A 25,538-nucleotide genomic window follows, 5' to 3' on the forward strand; every position below is an offset into this window, starting at 1 on the left:
CTTTACAGCAGTACTAATCCTCTGCAAAGAGTAATGGGGGAGAGGAGAAAAACTTGCAACTGGCGATCAAATGGCACTGCCTCTGGGATACTGCCTGGCTCCCCACCGACAGGGCCAGCCGGGTGCGAGTCAGCGGGAAGCCCCTCCCGCGGGGCCCTTGGAGAGGCAGCGCCCCCTCACGGCCGCCCGGGGGCGCTGTGGGGCCCCTGGAGCGGGCGGCTCTCGGACGGCCGGCTGCGCTCACTGGCTCGACACTCACTTGCCCGGAGGTTTCCCCGCCGGCCGCGTCCCGTCCGCTCGCTGCGAACCAGGAGTGCCCCCTGAGCACCCCCGGGCTCCGCTCCGGCCCGGCTGCGCCAGAAGCAGCTCTGCCCGACGGCGTCATGGGCGTCCCCCCAGTCCCGGAGGCTGGCAGCTGGCGCTGGGGGCCAGTGCTCCTCGCCTTCTTCCTGACTGCCTCTCGAGGTAAGGTCGGCGGAGCCTGGGCGCTGGGGAGGAGCATCGGGAGGGCACGGCGGGCAGGGTGGGGGTCACGGGTCAGATGGGGGCGCCGCCGCAGCCCCCTTCAGCCTGCCGTGACCCCGCCCCGAGGCAGGGAGGCTGCTAGGACTGCTTGGCAGGAGACAGCAGCTCTCTGCCAAGTGCCCTGGCTGGGCGGTGGGCACCTCTGTATGTTGACAGCTGCCTGACCAACCCTTCCTAGCCCAGAGAGCCCAGGGCACGAGTGCCTTCTGCAGAACAGATGAACACGGTGGAGACAGCCCAGTGTTTCTAGTGGACGCCACTGGCTTTTGACACCTGTGGCATCTCCCTGCCCTGCCTCAGGGCTTCAGGATCTAACAAGGTGCAGGAGCTGAAAACTCTCAGCCAGTGTCCTGTACCCTGGTGACACTCCTGGTTCAGCCTTGGTGGGTACTGGTCAGTGTGGGCACTGGTCCGCTTCTGGACATGGGCACCCATCTGGTCTTTAAACTGAGGGTCTGATGGCTGAGAGTTGAGGGGTTCGTGGATTCCCGGCATCCTAGCAAAGCTGCAGGTCAGGGACTGGTGTAGGGCACGCACTGGGAAGAATGTGGAACATTTCCCAGTTTGGCTATGAATGAACCCCTTCTAGGTCCTTGGATAACTTATAGCCTCTTTCTGGCCTCAGTTTCCTCAGCTCAAACACAGAAGCCATACACAGGGAGGTGTCACTTTCCTCTTCCAAAGTCCAGACTGTCACAACTCTAGGTGGTATCCTGGTCAGGACACAGGGCTCCTTAAGCGGGAGGGCAAAGGTCCTGGTACCCACAGCCTGGCCCCTGGTTCTTGCCTGTCTAGGACTGAAGCAGTTGGATCTTGAGGGAAGAGGTGGCTGGCAGGCAGCCTATGGAACTAAACTTTAAACTTTTTCTCTGGGAAGGCTCAGGGAAAGTGTGAGTCATGCAGGGAGTCAGAGGGAGGCAGGAGGGAAGTGGGGAGCTTGGTAAGGGACCCAGTGGGCGAGTCAGAAGAGGAGGAGGAGGGGAAGACAGGGTAACAGCAAGAGGAGGAGTGCGAGAGAACCTGGAAAACTGGGGAGCCTGCAGGCAGCATGTTATCTCAGCACTGGGAGGCTGGCCTGGGCCTCCTGTAGGGAGGAGGGAGCCCACACCCCACAGACAGAGCTGCCTAAGCCCTGAACTGGATGCCCCCCCAGGAAGAGCCAAAGGGGGCGGGGGGAGCAGTCTCAGCACCAAGGCCGTGGCTCATGGCAGACATGGAGCAGGGGAAGGTGGCAGGCAGGAAGGCCAGCATCCCACCCACCACAAGCCACCTGCCCTGCTCCTTCCTCTCCAAGTGACCCTGAGAGGTTTTTCGGTTTTCTTACCCTTACCCTGTCCTCCTCTGGCTGGGCTACTCCCTGTTCAGCAGCCCTAGTTCCAGAGAACCAGGGCATAGTGAGCCAGCTTGCAGAGCAGCCAGTAGCAGAGAGGCTCAGAGCCCGTAGCTCCATATTGTCTGTACAGCCAGGAGACTTCACCCCCAAAAGTCCTGGCTGCTAAAACAGCTTGGTACTCCATCTCTTCCTGGGCCCAGCTCAGGGAGATGATTAGGGTCTGAAGCAGTTTTCCGCTGAAAGGAATCAGGAGAATTGTCTTAGTTTTGAACTACTCTGGGACTCAGTATTCCTAACTGTAATATGGGTGTGCTAATGAGTATTTATGCAGCAAGGGGGATAAGAGATGGGGAGGCCTGGTTACCGGCATGGTCCGGAGGGTCTCTGAGTTGGAGAGAACTTCTCACCAGCACGCTGAGGTGCTGGGTTGCCCTGGACAGGATCACTCAAGGTCAAAGCCTTGATGCTCTGGGAAGGTGAGAGGGAGGTGGCTGGTGCAGACCTGTCCTCTAGCTGTGGGGCTGGCCAGCACCATGGAGAATGGTGGTGGTGAGCATGGTGCTCGGGCGCCCAGGGACAGTTGCAGATATCCCTTTCCTGGGCCTGAATCAGGGTAAGATGGGTGGAGGGAGGCACCTAGGGAGCCAGGACCCAGCAGACCCCAAGGGTGGTACAGCCTCTTCTTCCCCTATTGGCATTCCTAGGACCTGTGGAAGTTATTGTCTTTACCATGTCTTCACAGGCTGACCCAGGAGTCCTAAACTCTGGGGCTAGCCCATGCAGGCACACTGGGCTGGGGAGGGGAGAGCCCATCTTCCCCCATATGGTAAGAGCGTTGCAGGGCCCTGTTGAGCAACCCCATGGTGCAAGCCTCTGATGCAGCAATGATTGGCTCTTAGGAAATCCCTAATCTGCTGCCCAGAGCCCCTGAGGTGGAGAGAAGCAGCCTTGAGGCCAGCCCATGGGCATGCGGGAGCCTCTACCCAATGTCAGGGGTACCCAGCAATACTGGAGAGCCCCTTGCTGAGGTGGGCTGGTTGCTCTCGCTTTCCCCCAAGTGGAGCAAAGGTTCCCTGCTGGGGCCTGACCTCTACACAAGAGGGTGATGCACGTGGGAGGTACACTGCTGGGAGGCCACCTCCCTATATGCACACACATATGGGGTCTTAGGCCCAAGCAGACTGAGGGAAAGAAGAGATGAAGGAAGGGGTCCTGGGTGCCCATCAGGTATACTGGCAGTGACCCCTCAACCAGTATTGACCAAGCTCCAAAGGCTGAGTTTGGGGCTCAGGTTTTAAACCAGGTGTTCATCAAGGAGCAGTCTGGCCTCACGAGGGGAGGCGGGGCCAGGGAGCAGCGGTGCAGCTTCTGAGGGACCTTCGGATTCCCTTAGCAGGAGCGCTGGCACGCACCAGCCTTCCTGACGCCACCCTGTGTGAGAATGGCAAAGGAAGGGACTTGGATTTGTGTGCCCAGCATGCCAGGGCTTCCCGTACAACCCCGCTACTTAACATCTGGTTTGGGGAGTCAATCAAGCCTTTGTTCAAATCCCAAGATGGCCATTTACTACTCTGTGACTTCGCGCAAGTTACTCAGCATCCCTTAGCAACTTCTATCATCTCTCCAATAGGGCTGATGACAGCACCTCCCTCAGAGGGCTGCGGTGAAGATTCGGTGCACACGTAACACAGAGACTGGCACCTGGTGAACTCTAACTGTGTAGTATTATTCTGCCTCTTGGCTTTTGGAGGCCACATGCCATTGGCTTATCATCTCAGCTCCTTGCTTCCTACAGGGTCCAGCAGAGTGCCCAGAGCATGGGAAGGCACTGACTGGTTTCACTGGGACAGAACTGTCTAGAATCCTGGAGGTCTGAAGTGCTGGGCCCAGCCCTCTGTAGCACCTCTACGCATTTACACTCTGAAATGTCCATGGATGTGCCTGTAGATTCTCCTCTTAAAGTTTCCCAGACATGAGGACTTTACAACTTCAAGGCAAGCTGGGCTCAGGGTCTACTTGTCTTATTGGGGTCTTTCTTGCAACTGAGCTTAATATTCAGCTGATTTACTTTTGCTGACCATCCCCAGAGAGAAAGACAATGGCCACCACTGTGCCCATCAGTAATTCAGGAATGAAGTTTCTCTGCCCCTGACCAAGCCAGCCTAGTCCCTTAACCTTTCTACATAGGATCTTACTTCCCAAGGGGACCGGGGATCAACTCCTGCCTCTGCTGTTCACTTACTGTGGGACCACAAACACACATTCCCCCTTTAGCTGAGCCCTGGGCCGGCTAGGTAACAGGGTCTCGGCAAGGTGGACCACTCGCTTCTGAAGGGTAATTCCATGATGGTGTTTCCTGACCTTCAGTCCATTCGTTCACCACCTTGGGGATTTCTATAGTGTCTGCCTATCACCATATGTACTTTCTTTAAAGCTACATTCTTTTACTTAAGTAAATAGATTTTAAAAGGAAACTTTATATCACTGCCAAAAATGGAAAGCTAGTGTCACTTGCCATAAATAGAACAAAATCATAAAAGCACATAACAGGAAAACCAAATAAGGTAAATTCTAGTTGGAAACTATAGCCTGGGGAAGGCTTCAAGCCTGCTGTACCTTGCAAGGGAAAGAGAAAAGAAGAGCTTAGCACGTAAGAGATGTTTTGAAGACATACTGGCATCATCCTGGGACTTTCTCTTTGATGTAATCAGGACTGAGAGAGAATCGAAAAGGGAATAATTGCTCTCTATGTGATTCAATGTTATTTAATGCCATAAAACTGAAAGTAAAACTACCTATGCTATAGATGCTGTCAGCTCCTCTCCACGGCAAAAGGAAACTCACCACTGTGAGGAGTGGCAGCTGGGGGCAGGGGACAGTTCAGCTCTCCTGGAAGAAGGGAGAGAGGGCGGTGCTCATCCCTCTAAGAGGCTGGGACAGGGTCAGCACGCCTTTCTGGGCTTCCTCCAGGCCCTAATTCTCCCAGCCCCTGCTGCCTTCCCCAGATAAATCTAGTGGCTCTAGCTGGGTCCTCCCCCCATGCTGGGACAACTGGCCGTCCCAATAACCACGGGGACAGTGGGAAAGGGAGCTTGCAGCCTCACTGGCCAGGTCAACCTGTCCACCTGCAGGAAGGAGCAGGGCCTCTGGTCAATCCCTGGCTACTTCTACACTCCCGACCTTCGGAGTGAGATGACCTAGGTTCAAATCCTGGCACCACCACTTACTATTCATGAGACTGTACAAGTTACTTAACCTCTCTGTGCCTCAGTTTCCTCATCTGTAAAGTGGAGATGATAATAGTACCTACCTTATAGGGAGAGGATTCAGTAAATGAATCCATGTAAAAGTGATCAGAAGATGCCTGGCACAGCGTAAGTGCCAGCTACCACCACTACCATCGAGCCTCCTGCACTGAGGGTAGGGCACAAAGAGACGTGAATCTGAACCCTAGGACGTCTTCACAGCACAAGATCTTGAGGGTAGCTGGCCAGAGCTGGTAGTCTGGGCTGCACACAGCCGTCCGCAGGGAGGGCCTGGGAGAGCTGAGGACGGAGTCATCCAGAGAAGCATCCCCTGGTGCGGCTCTGGCCAACCGCCCAGGCCCTCCCTGGGGAGGTGTGCTGGCCAACAGCCTCCAGCCCCGGATGCATCCATGCTTTCCCAACGTGCTGGAAGTGCCGCTTCCTCCCATAGAGCCTGGCTTCCCTTTCCCAGACTCCTCGGTCTGATGTGAATGGACACTTCCTGCAGGAGCAGGTATCAATAAACACATCTGAGATGCCCTTTGTCCTCACTGGCCATGGAGCCCCACGGGCGGGCCTGCCTTCTTTGGGCCCTCAGCCCCTCGCCCTGGAGGTACTTCCTGGAGGTGAGTGCTGGGATTAGGACCAGTCCCGACTGGTCCTTGCCTCTGTTGCCCTCTGTGCTCTCCATTTTGATAAAGACAGAGCCTAGCCTTTCCTTATACCCTCCATGGACTGTCCTAGAGGACAGGGTCTGGCAGGGAGCTGGAGACAAGGTCCACATCTGTTTGGGGCCCCCTCTGGGGCGAGGACCTGGCCTCTGCATCTAGCACGGGGCCAGCAATAGTAGGCCATCAGTAACTGTTTCCTTCTAGCCCCTAGCAGCTGGACAGAGCCCAGCTCTTTGGGTGGGGCCTCCTAGGCCTGACTAATCAAGCCGGGGACCCACCTGCAAAGCCTGGGGCGTTGCCTTGGCGACTGCTGGCTAAGCTCATGCCTGGTCAGGGAAAATACACAGGCATGTCTACACCCACACACACCCATCCCATGCACACCCACAGGGTTTCACGAGATGCCTGCTGAGGGGAAAAGAGGTCACAAAAATAGCATCCTGAGATGAAGCCAAATAAGAACTCCTTTCCTGTATACTGGAACAGAAGCTTTTACAAGAGGCTGAACCCCTCTGTGCCTGAGGGTCCCACGGCTAGAAAGTGGTAAAAGCTGGACTAAATTCTGAGTGGAAGTCCCTTAGGGAACTTTGCACCCCCACGACCTCTCTGCCTTGGGCTTGGCTCATGTTAGGACCTTAGTAAATATTTGTGGAATGAAAGAATGATGTTTTCGGTTTGGGTCTGAGGCAGAGCAAGGCTGGCTGCGTGGAGAGCAGAGAAGTCAACTGGAGGTCAGTTTACTCTCTAGCTGGAGGATGAGGTGTCAGCCCCACCCACTGGAGGGGTGGAGGGCTCTTCCTGTCTGCAGTGCTGGCTTGTCCAAGGTGTGGGTCTCAGTTCAGCCACCTAGTGCTGTGTGGCCTTGGGCAAACCACTTGACTTCTCTGATTCTATTTCCTCATCCTTAAAATGGGGATAATGAGAAGTATATCAGGTGTGTTATGAGAATTAAATGAATATAAAGTGCTCAGCAAGTCCTTACTTGGAAGAAGCGCTCATAAATGCCCATGATTACCTTTGTAGCCCATCCTTGCGTCCTCCTTCTGCCCTAGGAAAGGCAGCCCTTCTCCCCTGCTACAGAGTTTCAGAGCTGGAAGGGGCCTAGGAACGTGCGGAGTCTTTCAAGACAGGATGAAGAAAGGGAGGCTCAGAGAAAGATGGCACCTGCCCAGAGGCACCCAGTAGGGCTTGGCTAAGTGGGGAGTGGGGCCCAGGGGTCTGCCTGCCCAGGCCAGAGTTTCAATCCCGGGACCCAGAATTTCCCAAGGTCACGGCATGCTTCCTCCAGGTGCTTCTGCCATCTTACCCAGCAGCGGGTGGGGGCTGGGGTGGGGTGCAGGGCCCCAAGGACAGCACAGTGATGGGTGGTTCCCACATGGGCACAGCTCAGCCTAGGGCCGGGGGCCTTTTCCTGCCCCACATGCTCTCGGCCGCCCTGGAGCCAGGGGCCTTCCTCCCCAGTCTCTGACAATGCCCCAGGTGTCCAAAAGGATCTGCTCCTGACAATAAGCGACATCCTCCCACTAAATAATTATAATTCCAGCTGGGCTATTTATAGCCCCTGATAACATGTGCGCACGCGCAGTCGTGGAAGGCATGGGCCATGTGTGCTGTTTTCCCTAAAGCATGCCCTTGAGAGTCCTCCTAAGGACAGGCTGCCCCTGGACCTTGTCCTGCCTGGAGTCTCAGACACAGCAAACAAGATGTTTTCTCTCCCCCAGGACAAACCCTGTAGACGCCCGGCCCACTCCTGTCTGGCCCTTTTGCTCAAGTTGAACACTCTTCCCCCCACACCCAAACCTAAAGCCCAGCGTAGCTTCTCCTTTTTCTAAAAGGGGAAGAGGTCCTTTTGGGGTGTATGGGGTGTTAGGGATTGAGCAATGCCCCTCCCCAACTCCGTCTCTGAATCCCAGTTCTGTGTCCCTCCGTGGGTCTTCAACGAAGTTGCTTCTCGAGCTGAAAATCCCCTCCCCACTGCTGCCTGGGCCATTCTGCAGTCAGTAACACCATTGCTTGGACCCAGGGGGGCTCTGGGCCTGACATCCTGCTGGAGGTCCTGGGCTGGTGCCCCACTGGAGGCCCTGCTGCTTGCTCAGCCTGCCCCACCTCCCTGTTCTCATGCACACCTACCCCGGCTACAAGCCAGCCTCATCTTGCCCACGTCTTGGCCCCACCCCATCTACACCTCCATCCACTCAACAATCTCCACCCTGCTCAGCTCTGTGCTCTACTTCTTGCTTCTGCCTCTACCCACCCCAGACCCGTGGGCCTGGCCTCTACTGAGCCGGCCTCCCCATAACCCCCAAAGTGTGTGTGCGCTCCTGCAAATGCTGCTGGATCCAGATTCGACTCTCACCCTTGGGGGTAGTTCTGGGGCTGAAGATAATGATGGGAAAAGGGAAAACAGGGTACCAGTTGGGAGAGATGCTGGTGGGACCTGCCTTGTGGCCTGCTGGGGAAAGGGGGAGTACAGGGCAGAGATAATCCAGGGTCCACTCTCTGGGTGGGTTTTTAATCTTCCTTAGAGGGTCCTTGCTGTAGCTACTCTCCACTTCCATTCACTGGCACAGCCAAAATTTGGCAGTCAGGCTTCCACTGGGGACCTTGAGTGGACCATTTCCTCTTTGAGCCTGAGGGTTGTATCTGTAGGACAGTGGGCTTGGGGGATAGAATCCCTCCCTGGTTACACCAAGGAGCCACACTCATGGATCAGAAACTCAAATGTCCATGGGACATTTATGGTGAGGGAGTGAGGCAGGCCGGGTGGAAACATTAGGGAGTAGCGGGGACTGCAGCAAGCTAGAACACCAGTGTCCCGCGTAAAAAGGTTGATGCTGAGCAGCTGCAGTTGACAACTGCCTCACCGGAAAGCTGATTTAGTCTTAATTTTCTGATTTTCAAAGAGAAGTTAGAAGTCAGAATATGCATACCAAATTCCTGGTCTTTAAATTTTGGCAATCTCAAAAAAAAAAAAAAAAAACAACAGTAAAATATTTTGAGAGTCAAATAAAATATGTTTGAGGGCTGAGTATAGCCTGTGGGCTGCCAATTTCTGAAGTTTTTTCTTTCAGCACAGAGTCTAAGTGCCTGAGTTTAATTTTGACTCTAGTACTTATTTGCTACGTGAACTTTGCTGAGTTACTTAACATCTCTGTGCCTTAGTTTCCTCACTGGTGAAACAGGAATAAAAATAACACCTACCTTACTGGGTTGTTAGACATGCCCATGCTATTTCTTCTTCTAGTTCCAACTAGATCCTGCTTTACCTGAAGCCCCCATGCTCTAGGTTCTGAGTTTATAACCTCTGGAACTTCAGGCAAACCACTTTCCTTTCCTGGGCTTCTATATTTCTGCCTGAAAGGGAGATCAGCATCTTGCTAAAGAAATTCTAAGATCTCTGCTCACCTTGCCAATGACTTTCCAAAAATCTGGGGCTCCCAGACATGGCTCCTCCTTACATGTGGATACTGTGAGTGAGAGGCTCTGGTGTGTCTGTCCTTTTTACCTTCTGGGGCTTAAAACTTGCAGACATATTCTTTGGGGCCATGGCTTTACTCCCTCCTCACACTCTACTTTAAATATGCAGGCATGCCAAGATTGGACCACAGCTGTTATCAGTCATTCACACCTTAGTAAGAGAGAATCTGAAGCTGGTTTCTCCATTCTATCATGCAGCACTGTTTTCACTCCTAATGTCTCTTGAATTGCAAAAATGAGTTAGAGACCTATCTTGCCCAGGTATCAAGCACCAACTTTCAGAGCATTTCATGTAACTCATCTGTAACTCTGCCTTAGCTCTGGCAGGTAGCTGTTTCACTTTTATGTTTTATAGTGAAGAGTCTGAGGCTCAGAGTCTATGTAACTCACAGCTATTGGACTCCAGTGCAGGTTGGGCCAATTCCAAAGTTATACCAGGCTGCCTCTCTCCTGATTGGGCCAGACTTTCAGCTCTGCTGGGTTGGGGGAGAAGGGGGTGGGCTGTAAATCAGGGAAGGGGCATCTGGAGGAAGGAGTGGTGTTGTTATCTTGGGTTCAGACCACAGCAACAGAAAGGACATATCCATTTGGATCCTGTACATATTTCCAAACTCTCCTTCCCTGTCTGTCCACAACAGCTCCTGGGATGACAACTAAAATCAAAATATCACTAAAGTCTAATAACTATAGCGATACCTCCTATGTCTGCAGAGGGCATGAGAGCTCATATCTCGTGTTCTCCTCTTTTCCTCATTCTGTCCTCTCACAAGCCTCTTGTTGCTACTATTTTCCTCATTGCACACATGAGGAAACTGAGGCTCACAGCTAGACAGAATTTTCTGTTTTTAAGGGTCAGTGCTTTTGGGGGTCAACCTGGTTAAATGCTGGGAAACTGGGATAGGGTAAAGAGGACCAGGGCATGGCTTCATTTGCTTACTGAAAACAAAATGAACTAGAAAATATTTCTAAGAAGACTGAGTGGCAGACAGGTGCCTCGATGAGATGACCTTTTCTGCATTTCCTGTCCTTGACCCTGAGACACCTTGGGTTTTCCTGCTTCCCCACCACCTTCCACTTGCTGGAATACTGTCTGTCCATCAACCCCAAAGACCCCCTCCTTCCTTTAAGAAGTCTCCTGACCATCCCCAGGAAAGGTCATGTCCTCTCTCCTCCTTGAAGGCTGGCACGGGTTTGCCCTTTAGCCTATGGGGCTACTTTGTCAAGAGGCAGGACTTGTCTACCTAGCTAGGCCATAAGCTCCCAGGGAAGGTCTCATCTTCAGCATCCAGGTGAGATGTAGCACCTGGCACAGGCCTCAGGCAGGTAGATGCTCCATTACTGCTCACTGATGAGGAGGTGCGAAGGCGTAGACAGCCCAGGAGTCGATGGCCCCAGAGGGGTGGTCAAGGGCAAAGGGCTGCTGTTCCCAAAAAGCCTTCTGCTCCTCACCCTGCTTCCCACTGACAGCGCCGCGCACGGAAGCTGGAAGTGCCAGGGGCCAGGCACGGGCAAAGTCATGGTGCCTGCAGTAGGGGGACGGGAGCTGGGGCTGGAGCACATGTGCCACCTGGGAGAGGGATACATGCTGGCGGGGCCCAGTCTGCTGCCTGCCTGGCGTCTCTCCTATGCCTCATCCCACTTCCCCTGGCAAAGCTCCTGTGGCTCCTCCCACGCAGCCGGGGACGTAGCTGGGTTCAGGAGCTAAAGAAGAAGCTGAGGCTTCCGAAGGTCAGCTGACTTGCCCAGAGCTTGTGGCTGGGGAACCTGCATCTTTGAAGCCCCAGGCCAAGGTTCTTTCCGACTCTGGTGGCACTGGGAGTGGCGCTGGCTCAGGCGGGTGACGGGCTCTCATCTCTCTGAGCAGGTCTGGTGGCAGCATTCAAGGTCGCCACGCCGTATTCCCTGTACGTGTGTCCCGAGGGGCAGAACGTCACTCTCACCTGCAGACTCTTGGGCCCCCTGGCCAAAGGGCACGATGTGACCTTCTACAAGACCTGGTACCGCAGCTCGCGGGGTGAGGTGCAGGCCTGCTCCGAGCGCCGGCCCATACGCAACCTCACATTCCAGGACCTTCACCTGCACCACAGTAGCCACCAGGCCAACGCCAGCCAGGATCTGGCCCAGCGCCATGGGCTGGAGTCGGCCTCCGACCACCATGGCAACTTCACCATCACCATGCACAACCTGACCCTGCAGGACGGAGGCCTCTACTGCTGCCTGGTGGTGGAGATCAGGCACCACCACTCGGAGCAGCGGCTCTACGGAGCCATGGAGCTGCGGGTGCAGAGAGGTAAGGGCTTCCTCTGCGGGACAGCCAGGACGGGAGTGGTGGGAGGTGTCCCTGTGGGGATGGTGCCTGTGCTTGTCTGGGAGCGTGAGCAGAGAGGACGACAGTGTGACTGTGGGAGTGGTGCTTTGCCTCTGATGGTGTGATGCTGGCGGGTGTGTGTATGGGTGGTGCTGGCACTACAGGGGTGGTACGCTGTGCGGAGCTGTGTGCACGTCTCTCTGGGTAGCTGGGTGTGATGGAGAGGAAGGGCGTGTGTGGCTCTGTTTATGATGGTGGAACTTTTTAATGAGACTATATGGGAGGGTATATGATATACGAACTTGGGCTGGGAGTGTGACTACTCACGACAATTCCACGGCCATCATATGTGACCCAGGGTGTGAGTTGGGGGTGGGGGGGAGGGGGGGAGAGAGAGAGAGAGAGAGTGTGTGTGTGTGTGTGTGTGGTGTGTCAGTGAGAAGGCAAGGGGTGGTAGACTAGATAGAGGTACGGGTGGGGCAGGTATCCACATGCCCCTGAGGGTATCATGACAATTGGCAGGGCACGCGTGGCTGTGCAGTGAAAATATGCCTCTGTGTGTGTGTGTGGGTGTGCGCACGCGTGCACGCATGCAGCTGGGTCAACATTGCCAAGGGGATACTAGCATGAGTAGCTGTCACAGGAGCGGGGCACGCTGGCCTGGACAAGACTTCCTGGCCTCCTGGGTCTGACCCTTCTCTCTGTTCCCACAGGTGAAGAAGCACCATCCACGTGCATCGCATACCCACCCTCCTCCAAGGAGAGTGAAAGTAAGGAAACACCCTCTTGGCTCTTCTGGGTTCTCTGTTCTCCTCTGTCCCCATCCTGGACCCAGACCTCACTCTGAACTCTGACCTCATCACCCCAAGCCCATGGAACCCCCATCTCCTCCTCCTTTGCTGCTGCCCCTCCCTTTCGCTTCCTCCTTCACCTGAGCCATTGGGCTGCAGCCCCCAGAAGCCCACGAGGGCCCAAAGCCTGAGGAGGCTGGCTCCTGGAGTCCCAGCTCCTGACTCTCTTGAGTGGGGCTGTGCCCTGGCAGGGACCTTTGGCCAAGTGCCCTCACGACAGGTACAGGGTGCCCCAGGCTGCCGAGCTTGTTTTCAGCGGGCACTGCTCCTGCCCACCAGCCGTCTGCCACATGGGAAGGTTGGAGGGCTGTGGTGGTGGTGGGGTCCTCCTGGGTTGGACTCAACTACTTGAAATCTCTTTGTTCTGTGTGTAAGGGGGAGGGAGGAGGGAGAGGCTCAGGAAGGGGAACGGAACTGCCTTTTCTGGAGCTCCTACTGTGTGCCAGGCACTGTGCTAAGTCCTTCCAAGTACTGGTATCTCAGTGGCTTCTTATAAGAACCCTGTGACGTAGGCGTCACCAACGTCACTTTATAATACATGGAAACGGAGGCCCAGAGAGATGACGTAACTCGTTTCAATTCACACAGCTGACGAGGGACTTGCAACTGGGACTGTGCTCACAACACCTTCTTCCCGCGTTGGGGTAGGAGACCGGACACAGTGCAGCTCAGTGGGTGTCAGTCCGCCCCCTGGTGTTTGCCCAGAGGTGCCCTATGGGAGATGGGGGCACAGCTGCGAGGGGTATCTGGGCACTAGGAGGCCAGGCAAGAATGTCCAGCAGCTTGGAGACAGCGGGCAAAGGGGAGATGTCTCAGGGGCACCACCTCTTCTGAGAGGTGGCGGTCTTGGCTTCCTCAGCCTTCTCTCTGTTCGTATTTGTCGGGCACCCAGCGTGGACCAGCCCCTGCCTAGGCCCTAGAGACACAAAAGTGCAGGCCTCCTCCCTGCCCTCCAGGAGGACATACACCAAAACCGAAGCTAGGAATGGGAACAGCTCAGCTACTGCCCCAGCCAGGCCCACGCTCAAAGGCCATGGTGACTTTCTATTCAAAGCACTACTTTTTTTTTTTTTGAAGCAACAAACGGACTAGCCAGGAAGCCAGGAACAAAATTAGAACACACAGTTTGGTCTGAGCCAGACCCACATGGAACTAAGAACAAGCCCCTCTGCCTGCACACCACAGAGCTCATGTGTGGCCTCGGCACCAAGCTGCTGCCTTCCTCACTTCCTCCACTCGCGGCTCCCTGGGGAGGGTGGAGAGCGGCCCCCCCCCCAAGCAGCCCCTTCCTTCCCATGCAGCAGCCTCCCGACTGCGTGTGCACACGAGGGGTATGCACAGAACAGGGTGAGCCTCACGCGGCAGGGCCCATGAGTGTTCACTTCCCCATCCACTCTGAGCAACCCCCCAGTCCCACTTCTGCTTCCAGGGGCTCCTGCAGAAACACCTCTGCCACTGCCCCCATTTCATAGATGGAGAAAGTGAGGTTCAAATGGGTGAAGGGACTTGTTCCCAGTCTGCCAGAGCCAAGAGGAGAAGCCAGAGTGCCTGATTCTCAGTGTGCAAACCCTGCCTGAGCACCGAGGCCCTCCCCTCTGTCAACACTCATTTTCTGAAAATTAGCTGCATGAGTTAAGTCTTGGAGACAGAGACAAGAGATGCCGGAGGGGACGGTGCTAGAGAAACCAGGTGCAAAATGAAGAGGGAGTGGAGATTCAGGTCATTTTTCTTGATCTAGACTCTAGAGAAGCAGCTGCTGGAATTAAGGGAACAGATGTCACCTGGGAAATATCAGTCACTTGGGCTGATAAGAGCCCAAGGGTGAGGCAGAACCTTGAACTTGACTGTTAATGGTCAGGCTTCCTTTGCTGGGCACCTCTGCTCTCAGGTTTTGACATTTTCCTTCCTCTCTAATCCATGGGATGTGCAGCTTCACTCTGGTCCCTGCTTCCCTGAACTACTGTCTACAGAGAATTGGCTTTTTAAGAGCCAAAGGGACATGTTTGCTTCTGGCTCAGCTGTCAAGGGCAGTGGGATAGAGTCAATGACCTCTGGAGTCCCCTTTCAATCCCCTTCCAGACTCTTGGTTTTGGAGGTCTGCAAACTACAGCTGTGGTGGAGTCTTGGCACTAAGGGGAAAGTGTTCTCAGATGAAAAGAAACCCAGCTGTACTTTTGGGTGGGGGCTTTGGATAGTGCTGCCGTTCTCTGGGTACCATGTGTCCACTGAGCAATGGGAGCAAGTGTGTCCCTTTCCAACTAACAGGGAGGCACCCTGTGTTATCTAAGGTGCTAAGTCAGGGCTCGAAAACTAAATGCCCACAGGGCCAGGGAGCTGGTGGGTGAGACAGCAGGGAGGTATAGTGACTGCGGTGGGCACCCAGTTGCCAGTCTGTACGTGCAGTTCCAACCGCCACATGCCAGGAGGGGGGCCCAGGGTTGCCAGAGCCACTAAATTTTCAAGCAAAGTCAGAAGTCCAGATTTCACATGAACTCTCTCAATTTTAAAATGTTGGCAACTAATTAAAAAAAAATTAAGTACTGCGTTGGCTATATTTGCAACCTGAGTCCATTCTAGTGAAAGGCAGTGTATGGAAGTGGCTCAGAGCACAGATCCTGAAATCAGCCAAGTTGCTTAACCTCCCTGTGCCTTAAGTTTTCTCATCTGTAAAATGGAGATGATGGTTATAATCACACTTTCCAGGTTGCTATGAGGCGAACATGAGGTACTCTGTGTAAAGAAAGTGTTAAAAACCCCACGCCTGGCACAGAGTAAGTGCTGTGTGTGTGCTGGCTACTATTACTTTTGATGCGGAATTCTAGGCCTGGCTTCCCAAGTCATCTCATCTGCTCTCCTGTGCCAAGGCAGGATGGCAAGCAGATGGCAGCAGACAGTGGACACATGTCCTGTTTTCTAACAGTCTGAAATAGTTGCCTGGTGACCCATGTGCTTATTAGGCACCGGGGCTGACTGCTGGGTGCTGCCCTCCACTGCCACTTGACTTTGGAAAGACCCCAGTCTCAGCTGAAAGACAGGTGCCCCACAGCCAGCCTTGGCACCTGATCCGTTAATGATGCTTCCGGCCAAGAAGCTCTGTGAGTTTTCCTTCTCTAACTGCAGCCTCAGTCTCCTAATGTTATCTCTGGGGAATAGGAGGGTAGTTGGTCTATGAAATCCTCGGAATGCCCTTATCAGCCTGAGGCAGCAGGGGAGGTGATAAGAAAGGAGTGGGACTGTGGAAGGTGGTACCCAAGGAGCCTAGGAACCCCGAGTTGCTGAGGGGCTGTGGTGTTTCACTGAACGTGGGGAAGGGGGCTGAGCAGCCCATCTCTCTGAGAAGCAACTCCCCCCCCCCCCCCAACATAGCAGGGTGTATGGTTTGCTTTCATCCAGCCCCTCCTGGAACCAGGCAGCTCTACGGAACTCCCTCCTCTATAAACACCCTCGGGGGCCTGGCGGGCCCTAGACAGAGACCTGGGGAGCAGGCTGGGCCCCTCCCATCCCACCTCACTGTGGTGCTGGCGAGGCAGCTGCCTCTGCCAACACCTGGTCACTTTCTCAGCGTAAGCCTGGCTCTGGATGGCTACAGAGCAGGAGCCCCCCACCCCCACCCCCGCGCCCCAGGGACCGGCCACACACTGGGGGAGGGGCGGGGAGCTGTGGCGAGGCTGTGCTCTGCAGAGGCGCCCATGGTCTCGGGGGGCAGGTGGCCCACAGAACTCTCTCCACACCCTGCCCCCTGGCCCTAGCCTCAACTCCCAGCCCAGGCTGTAAGGAAACCAAGTCCTGATCGCCTAGAGGGGTCGGAGAGAGGGAGTCTTTGCTTGGGGATAGGAGTCAGGTAGAGCGTCATGGGCCGAGCCGCCCATGGCTGACAGGGAGCTGGACTCAGTGGTCATGGACTACACCAGATGCTGGTTAGTACCAGTCCAGAGGAGACCTGCGTTGATGACCAGAAAAAAGGGCTTTGCAGCCGGTTTCTCAGTGCCCACAATAAGGTCCTGTGATGGGGTTTAGAGATACTCAAATGTCTGAATTATAGAATATTTTACTTTCAGTACTCCATGTCAAAGTGCAGCCTCGCTAAGACCTGCGGGGAACCTGCTTTAATGTGGAGTTGAACTTGCTTTGTAACACCACAGCAACTGTTCCTGTACCAGCGGGTACTTCTAAAGTGCCTGAAAACAGCTTGTTCTCTTCCGAGGTCTGAACAAACCCCCTGAAAGCTTGTTTACACCATCAGGTTGTTCAGCAATGCAATGAGACAAAAACAGCCTCTATTCCCAAATAAGCAGTGCAAAGGCAACGCGGAGCCCATTTGCCTTCCCAAAGCTCCCTGGGGCCAAGCTGACGCTGTGACAAGGTATCCCAGCCCATCCTTTTTTTGTCAGAGGGAAGGGCTAAAATTGGGAAGGAAATGCATTTACACTGGTTGTGGTTCTGAGGGCATCTCTGTTCCCAGCCAAACTCCTAGAGTCAGCAGATGAGCTGAAATAAATCAAACCTCCCATGCTGTTGATGGGATCGTGAAGCAGTACAACTTTTTTTTGGAGCCCAATGTAGCAATAGCCTAAAAGAAAATATGCATACTCTTTGGCTCAGCACTTTCACTACTAAAGTTTTACGGACGGATGTACTTGCCCAAGTGAGCAAAGATGCTACACAAGGAGTTCACTGCCGTGTTATTAGTTATGTTGAAAAATGGAAGCAACCTACATACCCACCAGTAGGGGACCGTTTCAATAAATTTTGGGTAAGCCATGTGATAAAGCCCTAGGCAGAGTGAGGCAGATCTCTGTGCCAGCACAGAGAGGTGTCCGAGCTGCGCTACGTGGGAAAAGCAGTTGTCACGTGATCCCACACATGCTGTACCTGTGGGGAACATATCTCGACTATACACCCACAAAAGAAACTGCTGACAGTGATTATGTCTTTGGAGGGAGACCAGGTAGAGGGGGAGGAAGAAACTTTTGAATCTTTTTTTTTAAACTTGTCAATTTGTGTGTGTGTAATTTAGAAAGTTTGAAAAAAAAAATTTAAATGTTGGACAGGGATTCACATTTCCCTAGGTACATGTGAGATCACTTTTAGAGGCCCCGTCCTGGAGCCAAGGAGTCCCTCAGGGGATAAATAGGGCTTTTTATTCATTTATTTTCTGTTATGATAAAACATATGCAACATAAAATTTGCCATTTTGACCATTTTTAAGTGTATGATTCAGTGACATTAATTATACTCTCAGTTTGTGCAATTATTACCACTATCTCACTATTTATTTCCACAAGTTTTTCATCTCTCGGGCTCCTTTTGACCTTGAACTGTGCGGCATGGGGTCTGTGAAGGGCCTGCTCTCCCTTTTCGGGGAACGACCTGTGGCCCAGGTCGGTTGAGCTGTTCGCACTAGGCTGGGATGAGGACCGTTCTCTTCCCCGCCTTGAGCTGCCTCAAGTGTAAGCGCCTGGCCTGATTTCTGGGTACTCTGGCCTCCTTGGGGTCCCCAGACCTTCTGTGCCTCTGCAGGTCCCTGAGGGTCTGGCTGTGGGTCCCGCTGTTGCCAGGCCTTCCCTCTCTGGGCTTGCGTTTCCCCTCAGGAGGAGCAGTGGAAATGCGGCCTCAGTGTGGCTGCCTCTCTGTCCTTTCAGGCATCACCGCTGCCGCCCTGGCGACGAGCGCCTGCATCGTGGGCATCCTCTGTCTGCCCCTCATCCTGCTCCTGGTCTACAAGCAGAGGCAGGTGGCCTCCAACCGCCGTGAGTATCCCCGCCTGCCTAGGCCAGGCAGGGCCGTGAGCGACTCGTCCTAGCCCGGGATTAGCAGAGACAAAGGCAGGCGCAATTCCGCGCTTCAAGAGACAGGCGCTGCCACAGTCTGTGAAAGGAGCTGGGCTCAATGGAGAGAAGAGGGGCCCATGAGCCCCTGGCAGTGCTGGCTTGGCACTCAATAAATATCTGTTGAATGAATGAATAATCATATGGAATAGCTGACATTGGTTTATAAAAGTGCTACCACCCGGAGATCATTTGGGGACCTGCTTTAATTGTATGGGTAGGTTTGCCTTGGGAGCAATCGTTGGGACAAAATGACCTTTGGGTTATCAGAACTGAGAGGGATCTTACAGAAAACTTGATTCAACTCTTTCCTTTTATAGGTTAGAAACCTAAGAACAGCAGGGTTAAATAACTCACCAAATGTTATGTAACTTAGTAAGAGGCAGAGCTAAGACTCAAACTCAGAGCTTTTCAACTCACGCTTTTCAGGGAATACAGTCCCACGGCAGAATAAAAACGCTCATTGGTGTGAGCGACAGAGCCCACGACCCCTAGCTGGCAGGATCGCTGTGCCAGGTGCCACGCCAGGCTTGCTGTATGCATTCTCTCACGTATTCCTCATAACTCCTCTACGTCTGTTCCTACTGTTGGCTCCATTTTACAGCTGAGCACACCGAGGCACAGAGCAGTTAGGTAACTCCCTTAAGGAACCACACAGCGAGTACTTGGTGGAGCCAAGTTTCAAGTTGTGACCACAAGTACCTTTTCACCCGTCTCTTCGGGAGTCAGTGCCCTTGCCCTTCCTTTGACTCCACCCATGAGCCTCAGCCAGTCTCAGTCCTCCAAGAGCAGGAGGGTGGGGGCCCTTGCTCCACCTCCCCCAGCTCTTCCCCTCTGTCCTCTGCAGGGAGGCTTTGGCTCACATCTGATTGCCTTTGGCTGGACTGTAACACCTTGACACCCCTCTGTCCCTGTCCCTCAGGGACACTCAGGGGCTGTGGCCACCTCTCCCTGCCTCTCAGGACGCCCTTATTCCTCTCACAGAATCCACCACAGTCTATCTACACAAATAGATACACCCCAGGTTGGGGCTGGGGTGGGGGAGGGTAAAGGGGTTGGAGCAGAAAGAGGAAGCCAGGGGATCAACCAGGGAGAGACATCACTGCAGAGCTGCCCTTAGCTCCTGGTCATCTGGGGAGCACGTCCATGGAGGTGGGAATGGGACGAGGAGGGGGCCAGGCTCAGCGGGGCACAGATCCCAGCGAAAGAGGTGCTTTCTGCCCCCCTTACTCCAGACCACAAGGCGGCCTCCATCAGGGAACAGAAACTGGGAAACACATTCCCGGCAGAGGACGGCACGGGGCTGGGGAGGGGCACTGCTGATCTTGTTCTGGTGCCTCACAGGGCGCTCAGGGGTTGGGCCAAGACTCTGCCCACGTCCCAGGCTGGAGGAAGGAAAACCAGAGAGGGGATATTCCCCAGGCCAAAACACTGTGGGGGTGTCCTGAGGACACGGGGCGCCTGGGGTCATCCCCCAGTATCTCCTACTCCATGCACTGGGACACCTGCAGACTGAGGGCTTCCCGGAGGAAGGGACAGATGAGCTGGGTGCTGAAGAACTGCACTGAAAGAAGGCTCAAGGGGGTGCGGTGGGCCGGCTAGGGCTGTGCCACGACCAATGTTGAACATGTCTTCTGAAACTCTAAACGAACCCCATTTCTGTGATGGGTAGCCACTCCACAGCACCTTATCCCCAGATATAATATATGCAATAATCAGAGGGTATCATTCATTTATCTCCTAATAAAAGTATTTTTGAGGCCAATCCTCTGTCCCCTCCAAAAGAAAAACGAAATGACTTGTATAGTTGAAGCCTTAGAGACAGACACAAGGGATGCCAGAGAAACCAGGTATGGAGGGAATGGAGATTCGGGTCATTTTGCTTGATCTAGACTCTAGAGAAGCAGTTGTTGGAATTACGGCAACAGAAGTCACCTGGGACACGCCAGGAGTGCGGCCAGAGGGCAGAGGCTGAGTGGCCTGGAGTGGGGTGGCAGGTCGGAGACGAAGTGGACAGGAGTGTGCCTGGTGCGCTTTGGGCAGGATGCTGGCACGGAGCCTGGCATGGAGGGCGTGCTTGGGAATAAGCCACACTCAGGAAAAAAGAAAGAGAAAGGGTTGGGAGCACTGAGGAAGGCAGTGTGCTGCAGAGGCCAGTGGGTGTGGCAAGCTCTCTAGTATCAGACAGGCACTCGGTTTCCCCAGGGCGGAGAAGAGGCCGAGGTAAGAGAACGCAGTGACCTGCACGAAGCCCCGTGCAGAGTCACCCAGTAAACAAGAAGCCATGATTCAGATACCTCGGAGATTTCAGGAACTTGTGTGCAACTTCCCGTGGGTGTTCTGTTGTTGTGCCCCTCCCCACCACTGGTTTCCCCATCATAATCAGCAGCAAAGCTCTTAAAAACGAGAAGGATCTGTGGGAGTACGCGGGGAACTGCAAGAAAGAGGGAAGTTGGGGTCACTGCATCTGGTTGGTGGCCAGTTTGGGGGGTGGGGAACCCCCACAGTGGGGCAGGGTGGCAGCAGCTTGGCTGCGGAGTAGAAAGCAGTAGCATGGCTGAGAAGTGATGGGGTCTCAGGCCCCCTACGTTTCCTCTAAGAGATGTTGCCTTGAAAGCCACCTTATTAGGCAATGCAGGGAATGGGACAGAGAGCACAGGAACTCTAATTAGGAACGGACCTTGCAACACTCCTGCCCAGTAAATCATGGCCGATGACCAGAACGTGACAAATGTGCAAACAGGAAACAGCAAATTCAGGAGCCAGGCCTTTGGTTGATCCTGAACGTCTAACATCACCAGGTTAAGACATGGGACAAATCATTGGCTGTCTTTGGTTTCCTGGCAACAAATGTTGTCCCATACGCTTGTAAAATGCAACCCAAATTTCATTTATCACTGGTCAAAACAGGCCGCTCCCTGAGGCCTCACTTGCTGGGTAGAAACGCAGAGCACTGCCATACGGGCTTCCCGAGTGGACAGAAGTGGGACCCAGGGCTTAGCGTGGTCCAGGCTTGCTCCCGTTGCCCGAGGGGCATCTGCCAGCGAGGGCGGGGATGCTGTCTGGGGAAGCCTTCCCTTTGTGACCAGCTTCTCTGTCTGTCTGTCCCTAGGTGCCCAGGAGCTGGTGCGGATGGACAGGTAAGGCCCATGGAGACCTTCCTGAGAACACTTCCTGCAGCTGTGGCAGCCCGATTCAAAGTTTAGCAGGCTCTCTCTCTCCTTGCCTCTCCTTGGGCCGTTGTCTCCATAGCACAGCATCTACACCCAAACTCCTTATGCAGCAGTTAAGGGGGAGGGGAACTTTTAGCCAGGACAAACTGATTCTCCCGACTTCACCAGGATCTTCTCCCCTCTCCTCTCTGGTCACTGCTTATACCATGACAGGGCCGAGAACACAGGCATGGCCTCTCTGGTCCTCCCTGTGCTCTGGGCCAGCTGTCAGGAAGGAGATATTTCTGTGCAGTAGGGCCCCTGTTTAGCTGCCTGGCACAGCTGGTTAGAAGAGCATTTGCCATCTGCCACTGAAGCCTACACATCTGTGTTGATTGGCTGTTTTCCCTGCCACCCCTCGCCCAGCAGGCTGAGTTCCAACACTGCTTGGATGAGCAATACAGCCACTTTCAGGACTCAGTGGTCAGCCAGGCTGGGGGTGGGGGAGGGGAGGAAGTGGCTGAGCCCAGGCAGACACTGAAACATGCAAAGGAGGCCAGCACATCTGGAGTTGTGGCCCCTTCCTGCAGGGCACCCCAAGGAGAAAGCTGTCAGGCCACAAGGGCAGAGGCTGACCGGACTCAGATGGGGGCGGCAGGTTGGGGATGGAGTGGACGGGGAGTGTGTGTTGGCGCACTCTGGGCAGGAAGCTGGCATGGAGCCTGGCATGGAGGGCATGCTTGGGAATGAACCACACTCAGGAACTTGGCCCCGGTACATGCAACACCAAATTCAGAACTCCTCCCTGATGTTTGAAAGGGATGATATTCAAGACAAGTCACAGGAAGCCTGCTAGAATCTCAGAGTTGGAGGGGTCCTCAGAGGTTGTCCCACTCTCCAGCAGGAAGAATGCCTCCCTTCAGCTCAAGACAAGCTGTGGGGACATTCAGTCCTAATGCCCTTAATTCTATGGACCAAAGAGAGATCCGTCCCCAAATTTCTGAGGCACCTCTGACCCTGGGCTCCTTCCTGGGCCTGCGGCAGATGGTCAGACCACCGGGTGGAGCTGGGGTCAGATGCTCTCAGCTCAGGGCAGGTGGGGACTGCAGCCCATGGCCTTTTCTCTCTGGCCCTGGATCCTCCCTTCCTGCTAGCAGAGGCTGCAGAGGCCTGGGTGGGAAGGCAGGCGAGGGGCAGGGAGCAGAGAAGCGGGGCAGGCGGGAGGGCAGAGGCGCAGCCCCAGGCAGCATGGATGACCTGCAATTCTGATTCTCTAGCAACAACACTCAAGGAATTGAAAATCCAGGCTTTGAGACCTCTCCACCTTCCCATGGGATGCAGGAGGCCAAGTCCAGGCAACCCCTGACCTATGTGGCCCAGAGGCAGCCTTCTGAGTCTGGGCGGCACCTGCTCTCTGAGCCCAACACTCCCCTGTCTCCACCAGGCCCGGGAGATGTCTTCTTCCCCTCCCTAGGTGAGTGCTTCTCTTCCCTCACAGCACGACGGCCTGCAAGGTCATGCCCTCTCCATGGCCTGCAGGGCATCAGCCTCACTCCCCACTCTCCCTGGGGAGTCCTCACAGCCTCAGGGTGTGAGGCTGCGGGGATGAAGGACAGAGGAACCCCGCCCCCCTCACGCTGCTTTTCCTTTCTTTTGTAGACCCTGTCCCTGACTCCCCAAACTCTGAGGCTGTCTAGACCAGCTGGGGGCCAGTGTGCAGTTCTGGCTGGGCCTGGGGCAGGCGCATTTGAGCCAGGGCTGGCCCTCTGAGTGGTCCCTTGGCCTTGGCCCTGGTTTCCTTCTTCCTGCTCTAAGCTCAGGCTCTTTGAAATACCCCTGATGGCCAGACCCTCAGCCTCTCTGGATGCTACATGGCAGAAAGGAGAAGGTGTTGGATCACTCAGCCCCTGTCTCAAGGATGGTGGGGTGCTGGGATCCCACCCCAGAGACCTGACATTCACCAGCTACTGATGCCAAATGACCTACATCCTAGAAGCCCCAGAACTGCCAGCTCTGTGGCAGCCTCTCTCTCTGGGACATGAGCCTTGGGACCTGACGGCACTGGGCAGACCTCCAAGTGCCACCCTCCAGGCATGAGACGCAGGACGAGATGTGGAGAGACTCCTTCCCACTGCGGTGGACCCAGCTCCCCCACTTCACCTGAGACTGCTCATCTGTCACACGCACTCTTTGTAATCATGAGGCTCTGGGGCTGGGCCTGCCTGACCCGCGGCCATGGGAGCCTTCGCCAGCTGCCTCCTACCAGCAAACTCTTTGAGGAGCTGTCAACAGGTTAAGCAAATCTGGGGCTCCCACTGCCTGCACTCTGGTCCCCATGATTCACTGGCCAGAAGCCCCAAAACAGGAAGCATACACTGGGGGGCGGCGGCCCCTGGGAGCCAACTGGCATCTCGGGCAATGGGAGCCAGGCCAGAGACTGCACTGCCTGCTACAGAGGGGACCTGGGGGGAGAGCCAGGGAGGGGGACCTGCTGGGAAGGTAAGAGCAGAGGACTCCACCCCCTGCTCCCTGTGGTCAAGAGAGAGGGTGACCACATAATGTATTGCCCAAACCGTGACACTTTTGAGTGTGAAGAGGGGGTGCTATTAAAAACGAATTGGGCAACAGTGCAAAACCTGTGGGCGGATTGTAAGAGCTGGGTTTAAATCCCTACTCTGCTTCCGAGGTGTCTGAGGCCCAGGGGGCCCTCCTGCCACCCCAGCCCAGCCCCAGTCTCTGGTCCTCTGTTCCAGTCCACCTGTGCGGAGCCTTCCCCGCAGCGTGACCCTGTCAGGTGGGAGGAGCGGGCGTGTCCACAGAAAGTCTCGTGCCTGCTCTGCTCTGGACCCTCTGCTGCCGTCTCCTGCTTCAGGGCGTGAGCCCCGTTTGTTTTTATACACATATGTGAGCGGACTCCTTTGTGGAATTCCAATTAAAGAGTTTTAAAGTGTGGGGAGGGGTCTCTGTACACTGTGGGGTGAAAACGGGTGGTGGGGCCTAAGAGGGGGAGGGGAAGTTTAGCCTGGACAGGATCCCCGGGCACTGCACGGTGGAGGGTGTCCTTTCAGCTGGGCGTTCACGTCCCGGCAGCCTACGCTGGCTCTGCTGAGCCGGGCCTGGGTGCTGAGAGCCAGGGTTTCAGGCCAGGATAAGGGCCCAGCAGGCAGGGAGAAGCCCGCCTGGCCTGGTGGGGGTGGGAGTGGGGTGGGAGAAAGGAACCACGCTAGGCTGTCCAGCAGCAGTGAGCCCCGGGCCTGCATTTGAAGCCAGGGAGCCCCTTGGCTGACTCCAAAAACTCCCTCCTCAGGCCCAAGGCTGGGCCTCTAGCCAACGTGGGCCTCCAGCTCTGCCTGGGGGCCTCGAGGAGAAGGTGGGCGCAGGCCTCAGGCCTCGAGACGGCACTGACGCCTCCAGAGGCCAGAGCATGGAACCCTGGCTTCTGCTTTCTCCCTGGGGGTCTGCTCCTCTGTTTCATCTGCTGCCATGGACACTTAGGGCCAGCTGCCACAGGAAGAGGGTGCTATTCTCACAGCTTGTGGGGGCCCAGGGGGAGGCACTGGCAGGGTGATACCTGCTCGAGGCAGAGCCAGGCTACCCCTAGGGTTGAAGAACAAGCCCACAGACCAGACTCCTCATCCCCCAGTTCAGAAAGAATGTCCCTGCCCAATGAGGAGGCTGGCCTGGCCCAAACCTCAGCTTCTGACCTCAAGGCAGAGACAACTTCTAAGAATTTGACTGCCAGACCCCAGGCCCAACTGCTGCTGTGTGGAGGGAGGAGGCCCTGCAGCAGAAAGACACCACACTTCCTCTCCAGCTTCCTGCTGCGTGGCCTTGAGCTCTTCTTCTCTGGACCCTTACTAGAGAACGTACCGCTTCGTGGTTTCCTGTTTTCAGTGAAATTTACTCTGAGCTCCAGGCTCCATCTTCATCCATGACAACACGCCCTGCCCTAGCAATCCTGAAGGCACCCTCCCTGATGCTGCGGGGAGGGGCAGAGTACCAAGGTGTCCCTCTGTGCTGGCCCTGGGGTGGTAGTGCCTCTGGAGATGCCAGCTCTGGTGGCTGGCTCCTACAGGCTCAGTGCCTGTGGGCTGGAGTGTGTGGAACGGAGTAGGGGAGCGAGAACATGGTGCCTGCCTCTAAGGGGG

General features: G+C 55.1%; 2 protein-coding genes across 2 annotated transcripts in view; one reads left to right on the forward strand and one right to left on the reverse strand.

Moving 5' to 3' along the window:
• Nucleotides 1–25,538, reverse strand: part of LOC130853933 (cadherin-23-like) — a 429,317-nt gene that overhangs the window by 13,938 nt on the left and 389,841 nt on the right. The window lies entirely within an intron of this gene.
• Nucleotides 252–24,342, forward strand: VSIR (V-set immunoregulatory receptor). The gene is made up of 7 exons (XM_057736411.1): nt 252–465; nt 11,116–11,541; nt 12,273–12,329; nt 18,053–18,160; nt 21,351–21,378; nt 22,668–22,864; nt 23,050–24,342. The coding sequence occupies exons 1-7, from the start codon at nt 384–386 to the stop codon at nt 23,085–23,087; spliced, it is 936 nt and encodes a 311-aa protein (XP_057592394.1). The 5' UTR covers nt 252–383; the 3' UTR covers nt 23,088–24,342.

The sequence above is a fragment of the Hippopotamus amphibius genome, chromosome 5, assembly GCF_030028045.1.
Source record: "Hippopotamus amphibius kiboko isolate mHipAmp2 chromosome 5, mHipAmp2.hap2, whole genome shotgun sequence".
Classification (NCBI taxonomy): domain Eukaryota; kingdom Metazoa; phylum Chordata; class Mammalia; order Artiodactyla; family Hippopotamidae; genus Hippopotamus; species Hippopotamus amphibius.